This window comes from Ranitomeya variabilis, chromosome 6 (assembly GCF_051348905.1).
Source record: "Ranitomeya variabilis isolate aRanVar5 chromosome 6, aRanVar5.hap1, whole genome shotgun sequence".
In the NCBI taxonomy this organism is placed as follows: domain Eukaryota; kingdom Metazoa; phylum Chordata; class Amphibia; order Anura; family Dendrobatidae; genus Ranitomeya; species Ranitomeya variabilis.
Window position 1 is genome coordinate 4,488,109 of NC_135237.1, and position 8,945 is coordinate 4,497,053.

Consider the following 8,945-nt stretch of genomic DNA (forward strand, 5'->3'; position numbering starts at 1 on the left):
GTCCATCATTCATCCTTTTAGGCCCCCACGTGAGTCCAAGAAGGCACACAGAGATAATGGGCTCATTCACCAGCCCAGATCTGGCCACAAGAACTATTCGTCAGATCACCATGTGCACAGCAGAAGCCATGGAGATACTTTCATCATAACGGAGATAGAGAGGGACAATAAAGCCCCGCCATGTATGCTCCGTCCATTGTCTATGGTCCTCTTTGTCAATCCAAGTCCACGTTCCTTCTATTGTCAGTGCTAATCCCCCTGTCTCTTCTGCACAGGACTCATGGCCGTCTCTGCGGAGTGCACCATACTGCCCGAAATGTTCACCGCACCAAATACCTCGTCACCAGGCTGTGGGATCCATTCGAGAGTTCGCTTGCTGACTGCTCCTCCTGCTGTGTCCTCCGATTATCTACAGATGGAACCATGAAGCAAGAAAACCTGAACCAGAACATTAACCCGAGCTGACGATGTGCTCAATGAAAAAATACAAAAATATGCTAATTCCCTGAACTGTATCTAATCCTATCTTATATGTACACTGTATCTATACTACTTACTGCAACACTGCATCTCAGCATAAAGTATCCAACAATCTTACAAGTGCTTCTGTATCTAACTATATACCGTACATCACTAGTGAGAGGTCAGAACAGTGATCACTAATAGCCCCAGACCACCGGGATATAGAACGGAGATATCACTGTATATATATCACTTGTGAGAGGTCAGTATAGTGATCAGTACTACACCCAGATCACCAGGATATAGAGCGGTGATATCACTGTATATACATCACTGGTGAGTGGTCACTATAGTGATCAGTACTACACCCAGATCACCAGGATATAGAGCGGAGATATCACTGTATATACATCACTGGTGAGTGGTCACTATAGTGATCAGTACTACACCCAGATCACCAGGATATAGAGCGGTGATGTCACTGTATATACATCATTGGTGAGAGGTCAGTATAGTGATCAGTACTACACCCAGATCACCGGGATATAGAGCGGTGATATCACTGTATATACATCACTGGTGAGTGGTCACTATAGTGATCAGTACTACACCCAGATCACCAGGATATAGAGCGGTGATGTCACTGTATATACATCATTGGTGAGAGGTCAGTATAGTGATCAGTACTACACCCAGATCACCGGGATATACAGCGGTGATATCACTGTATATACATCACTGGTGAGAGGTCACTATAGTGATCAGTACTACACCCAGAACAACAGTTGAGCAGTGATATCACTGTTTATACATCACTGGTGAGAGGTTAGTATAGTGATCAGTACTACACCCAGATCACCAGGATATAGAGCGGAGATATCACTGTATATACATCACTGGTGAGAGGTTAGTATAGTGATCAGTACTACACCCAGATCACCAGGACATAGAGCGGAGATATCACTGTATATACATCACTGGTGAGAGGTCAGTATAGTGATCAGTACTACACCCAGATCACCAGGATATAGAGCGGTGATATCACTGTATATACATCACCGGTGAGAGGTCACTATAGTGATCAGTACTACACCCAGATCACCAGGACATAGAGCGGTGATATCACTGTATACATCACTTGTGAGAGGTCACTATAGTGATCAGTACTACACACAGATCACCAGGATATAGAGCGGTGATATCACTGTATATACATCACTGGTGACAGGTCACTATAGTGATCAGTACTACACACAGATCACCAGGATATAGAGCGGTGATATCACTGTATATACATCACTGGTGAGAGATCACTATAGTGATCAGTACTACACCCAGATCACCGGGATATAGAGCGGTGATATCACTGTATATACATCACTTGTGAGAGGTCAGTATAGTGATCAGTACTACACCCAGATCACCAGGATATAGAGCGGTGATATCACTGTATATACATCACCGGTGAGAGGTCAGTATAGTGATCAGTACTACACCCAGATCACCAGGATATAGAGCGGTGATATCACTGTATATACATCACCGGTGAGAGGTCACTATAGTGATCAGTACTACACCCAGATCACCAGGATATAGAGCGGTGATATCACTGTATATACATCACCGGTGAGAGGTCAGTATAGTGATCAGTACTACACCCAGATCACCAGGATATAGAGCGGTGATATCACTGTATATACATCACCGGTGAGAGGTCACTATAGTGATCAGTACTACACCCAGATTACCAGGACATAGAGCGGTGATATCACTGTATATACATCACTGGTGAGAGGTCACTATAGTGATCAGTACTACACCCAGATCACCAGGACATAGAGGGGTGATATCACTGTATATACATCACTGGTAAGAGGTCACTATAGTGATCAGTACTACACACAGATCACCAGGATATAGAGCGGAGATATCACTGTATATACATCACTGGTGAGAGGTCACTATAGTGATCAGTACTACACCCAGATCACCAGGATATAGAGCGGTGATATCACTGTATCTACATCACTGGTGAGAGGTCACTATAGTGATCAGTACTACACCCAGATCACCAGGATATAGAGCGGAGATATCACTGTATATACATCACTAGTGAGAGGTCAGTATAGTGATCAGTACTACACCCAGATCACCAGGACATAGAGCGGAGATATCACTGTATATACATCATTGGTGAGAGGTCACTATAGTGATCAGTACTACACCCAGATCACCAGGACATAGAGCGGAGATATCACTGTATATACATCACTGGTGAGAGGTCACTATAGTGATCAGTACTACACCCAGATCACCAGGACATAGAGCGGAGATATCACTGTATATACATCATTGGTGAGAGGTCACTATAGTGATCAGTACTACATCCAGATCACCAGGATATAGAGTGGTGATATCACTGTATATACATCACTGGTGAGAGGTCACTATAGTGATCAGTACTACACCCAGATCACCAGGATATAGAGCTGTGATATCACTGTATATACATCACTGGTGAGAGATCACTATAGTGATCAGTACTACACCCAGATCACCGGGATATAGAGCGGTGATATCACTGTATATACATCACTAGTGAAAGGGCAGTATAGTGATCAGTACTACACCCAGATCACCAGGATATACAGCGGTGATATCACTGTATATACATCACTGGTGAGAGGACACTATAGTGATCAGTACTACACCCAGATCACCAGGATATAGAGCGGTGATATCACTGTATCTACATCACTGGTGAGAGGTCACTATAGTGATCAGTACTACACCCAGATCACCAGGATATAGAGCGGTGATATCACTGTATCTACATCACTGGTGAGAGGTCACTATAGTGATCAGTACTACACCCAGATCACCAGGATATAGAGCGGAGATATCACTGTATATACATCACTAGTGAGAGGTCAGTATAGTGATCAGTACTACACCCAGATCACCAGGATATAGAGCGGTGATATCACTGTATATACATCACTGGTGAGAGGTCAGTATAGTGATCAGTACTACACCCAGATCACCAGGACATAGAGCGGAGATATCACTGTATATACATCACTGGTGAGAGGTCAGTATAGTGATCAGTACTACACCCAGACCACCAGGACATAGAGCGGAGATATCACTGTATATACATCATTGGTGAGAGGTCACTATAGTGATCAGTACTACACCCAGATCACCAGGACATAGAGCGGAGATATCACTGTATATACATCACTGGTGAGAGGTCACTATAGTGATCAGTACTACACCCAGATCACCAGGATATAGAGCTGTGATATCACTGTATATACATCACTGGTGAGAGATCACTATAGTGATCAGTACTACACCCAGATCACCGGGATATAGAGCGGTGATATCACTGTATATACATCACTAGTGAGAGGTCAGTATAGTGATCAGTACTACACCCAGATCACCAGGATATAGAGCGGTGATATCACTGTATAAACATCACTGGTGAGAGATCACTATAGTGATCAGTACTACACCCAGATCACCGGGATATAGAGCGGTGATATTACTGTATATACATTACTGGTGAGAGGTCACTATAGTGATCAGTACTACACCCAGATCACCAGGATATAGAGCGGTGATATCACTGTATATACATCACTGGTGAGAGGTCACTATAGTGATCAGTACTACACCCAGATCACCGGGATATAGAGCGGTGATATCACTGTATATACATCACTAGTGAAAGGGCAGTATAGTGATCAGTACTACACCCAGATCACCAGGATATACAGCGGTGATATCACTGTATATACATCACTGGTGAGAGGACACTATAGTGATCAGTACTACACCCAGATCACCAGGATATAGAGCGGTAATATCACTGTATATACATCACTGGTGAGAGGTCACTATAGTGATCAGTAGTACACCCAGATCACCGGGATATAGAGCGGTGATATCACTGTATATACATCACTGGTGACAGGTCACTATAGTGATCAGTACTACACACAGATCACCAGAACATAGAGCGGAGATATCACTGTATATACATCACTGGTGACAGGTCACTATAGTGATCAGTACTACACCCAGATCACCAGGATATAGAGCGGTGATATCACTGTATATACATCACCGGTGAGAGGACACTATAGTGATCAGTACTACACCCAGATCACCAGGATATAGAGCGGTGATATCACTGTATATACATCACCGGTGAGAGGACACTATAGTGATCAGTACTAAACCCAGATCACCAGGATATAGAGCGGAGATATCACTGTATATACATCACTGGTGAGAGGTCAGTATAGTGATCAGTACTACACCCAGATCACCAGGATATAGAGCGGTGATATCACTGTATATACATCACCGGTGAGAGGACACTATAGTGATCAGTACTACACCCAGATCACCAGGATATAGAGCGGAGATATCACTGTATATACATCACTGGTGAGAGGTCAGTATAGTGATCAGTACTACACCCAGATCACCGGGATATACAGCGGAGATATCACTGTATGTACATCACCGGTGAGAGGTCACTCTAGTGATCAGTACTACACCCAGATCACCGGGATATACAGCGGAGATATCACTGTATGTACATCACCGGTGAGAGGTCACTCTAGTGATCAGTACTACACCCAGATCACCGGGATATAGAGCGGAGATATCACTGTATATACATCACCGGTGAGAGGTCACTATAGTCATCAGTACTACACCCAGATCACCAGGGTATAGAGCGGAGATATCACTGTATATACATCACTGGTGAGAGGTCAGTATAGTGATCAGTACTACATCCAGATCACCAGGATATAGAGTGGTGATATCACTGTATATACATCACCGGTGAGAGGTCAGTATAGTGATCAGTACTACACCCAGATCACCAGGATATAGAGCGGTGATATCACTGTATATACATCACTGGTGAGAGGTTACTATAGTAATCAGTACTACACCCAGATCTCCAGGATATAGAGCGGAGATATCACTGTATATACAACACTGGTGAGAGGTCACTATAGTGATCAGTACTACACCCAGATCACCAGAAAATAGAGCGGAGATATCACTGTATATACATCACTGGTGACAGGTCACTATAGTGATCAGTACTACACCTAGATCACTGGGATATAGAGCGGTGATATCACTGTATATACATCACTGGTGAGAGGTCACTTGTTAAGATTGAACTGGTGGTTAGGAGCACTAGAAATGACCAGATGAGCAAACTAGTAATACAGGACGAGCTCTGGGAAGTGGGAGCTCTGCTGACCGCAACCCCTAATCCTATCACAACAACTAGAAATAGCCGTGGAGCGTTCCTGACTCTGCCTAGACGCCTCTTCACAGCCTAAGAGCTAACTACCCCTAAAGATAGAAAATACAGCCTACCTTGCCTCAGAGAAATTCCCCAAAGAAATAGGCAGCCCCCCACATATATTGACTGTGAGTTAAGATGGAAGTCACAAACACAGGAATGAAATAGGTTTCAGCAAACGAGGCCAGACTTAACTAAATAGACTGAGGATAGAAAAGGTATCTTTGCGGTCAGCATAAAAAACTAACAAAAAACCACGCAGAGTGTGCAAAAGAGAACACCGCACCGACTCACGGCGCGGTGGTGCCACTCTGCATCCCAGAGCTTCCAGCTAACAATACAAAATCATAATAGCAAGCTGGACAAAAACATAATGGTAACAAATAAGCTAGCAGGGACTTAGCTTTTGCTGAAGTAGACAGGTCATCTGAAAGATCCAAGAAAACTGAACCAGTACTAGGACATTGACAGCTGGTATCAGGTAACGATCTGACTGGAGTTAAATAGAGCAGCCAGCCAAGACCTAAACGAGATCAGCTGGGGAAGGAACCTCAGAACCAGCAGCTCCACTCACAGCCACCAGAGGGAGTCCATGGACAGAACTCGCCGAAGTACCATTCATTACCACAGGAGGGAGTTCGAGAACAGAATTCACAACAGTACCCCCCCCTTGAGGAGGGGTCACCGAACCCTCACCAGAGCCTCCAGGCCGATCCGGACGAGCCAAATGAAAGGCACGAACAAGACCGGCAGCATGAACATCAGAGGCAACCACCCAGGAATTATCCTCCTGACCATAACCTTTCCACTTGACTAGGTACTGAAGTTTCCGTCTCGAAACACGAGAATCCAAAATCTTCTCCACCACATACTTCAACTCCCCCTCAACCAACACCGGGGCAGGAGGATCAACGGAGGGAACCATAAGAGCCACATATCTCCGCAATAACGACCTATGGAACACATTATGGATGGCGAAAGAAGCTGGAAGGTCCAAACGAAATGACACAGGATTAAGAATTTCAGAAATCTTATAAGGACCAATGAAACGAGGCTTAAACTTAGGAGATGAAACCTTCATAGGAACATAACGAGATGACAACCAAACCAAATCCCCAACACGAAGTCGGGGACCAACACAGCGACGGCGGTTAGCGAAACGTTGAGCCTTCTCCTGGGACAATGTCAAATTGTCCACTACGTGAGTCCAAATTTGCTGCAACCTGTCCACCACAGAATCCACACCAGGACAGTCCGAAGGCTCAACCTGCCCTGAAGAAAAACGAGGGTGGAAACCAGAATTACAGAAAAAAGGCGAAACCAAAGTGGCCGAGCTGGCCCGATTATTAAGGGTGAACTCAGCCAAAGGCAAGAAGGACACCCAATCATCCTGATCAGCAGAAACAAAGCATCTCAGATATGTTTCCAAAGTCTGATTGGTTCGTTCGGTTTGGCCATTTGTCTGAGGATGGAAAGCTGAAGAAAAAGACAAATCAATGCCCATCTTAGCACAAAAGGACCGCCAAAATCTTGAAACAAACTGGGAACCTCTGTCCGACACGATGTTCTCCGGAATGCCATGTAAATGAACCACATGCTGGAAAAACAATGGAACCAAATCAGAGGAGGAAGGCAATTTAGGCAAAGGTACCAAATGGACCATCTTAGAGAAGCGATCACAAACCACCCAGATAACTGACATCCTCTGAGAGACAGGGAGATCTGAAATAAAATCCATGGAAATATGCGTCCAGGGCCTCTTCGGGACCGGCAAGGGCAAAAGCAACCCACTGGCACGAGAACAGCAGGGCTTAGCCCGAGCACAAGTCCCACAGGACTGCACAAAAGAACGCACATCTCGTGACAAGGAAGGCCACCAAAAGGATCTAGCCACCAAATCTCTGGTACCAAAGATTCCAGGATGACCAGCCAACACCGAACAATGAACCTCAGAGATAACTCTACTAGTCCATCTATCAGGGACAAACAACTTCTCCGCTGGGCAATGGTCAGGTCTATCAGCCTGAAACTCCTGCAGCACCCGCCGCAAATCAGGGGAGATGGCAGACAAAATTACCCCCTCTTTGAGAATACCAGCCGGCTCAGGAACTCCTGGAGAATCAGGCACAAAACTCCTTGAAAGGGCATCAGCCTTCACATTCTTAGAACCCGGAAGGTACGAAACCACAAAATTGAAGCGGGAGAAAAACAGCGACCATCGAGCCCGTCTAGGATTCAACCGCTTGGCAGACTCGAGATAAGTCAGATTCTTGTGATCCGTCAAGACCACCACGCGATGCTTGGCTCCTTCAAGCCAATGTCGCCACTCCTCAAACGCCCACTTCATAGCGAACAACTCTCGATTGCCCACATCATAATTGCGCTCAGCAGGCAAAAACTTTCTAGAAAAGAAAGCACATGGTTTCATCACAGAGCCATCAGAACCTCTTTGAGACAAAGCAGCCCCTGCTCCAATCTCAGAAGCATCCACCTCGACCTGAAACGGGAGCGAAACATCTGGCTGACACAACACAGGGGCAGAAGAAAAACGACGCTTCAGCTCCTGAAAAGCCTCAACGGCCGCAGAGGACCAGTTGACCACATCAGCACCTTTCTTGGTTAAATCAGTCAATGGTTTAACAACACTAGAAAAATTAGCGATGAAGTGACGGTAAAAATTAGCAAAGCCCAGGAATTTCTGAAGGCTCTTCACAGAAGTAGGCTGAGTCCAATCATAAATGGCCTGAACTTTAACAGGGTCCATCTCGATAGTAGAAGGGGAAAAAATGAAGCCCAAAAATGAAACCTTCTGAACTCCAAAGAGACATTTAGACCCCTTCACAAACAAGGAATTAGCACGAAGGACCTGGAACACCATTCTGACCTGCTTCACATGAGACTCCCAATCGTCCGAAAAGACCAAAATATCATCCAAATATACAATCACGAATCTATCCAGGTACTTTCGGAAGATGTCATGCATAAAGGACTGAAACACAGATGGAGCATTAGAAAGCCCGAATGGCATCACCAAGTACTCAAAATGGCCCTCGGGCGTATTAAATGCTGTTTTCCATTCGTCGCCCCGTTTAATACGCACAAGATTATACGCCCCTCGAAGATCTATCTTGGTGAACCA

The 8,945-nt window shown here is 45.0% G+C and overlaps 1 protein-coding gene across 1 annotated transcript in view; it reads left to right on the forward strand.

Moving 5' to 3' along the window:
• Positions 1–596, forward strand: part of LOC143781260 (acid-sensing ion channel 1C-like) — a 230,182-nt gene extending 229,586 nt beyond the window's left edge. The window contains exon 10 of the mRNA XM_077267758.1: positions 276–596. Coding sequence (XP_077123873.1) covers positions 276–380 — 105 coding nt within the window. The 3' untranslated portion in view covers positions 381–596. The remainder of the gene's footprint in view (positions 1–275) is intronic.
• The last annotated feature ends 8,349 nt before the right edge of the window (positions 597–8,945 follow it).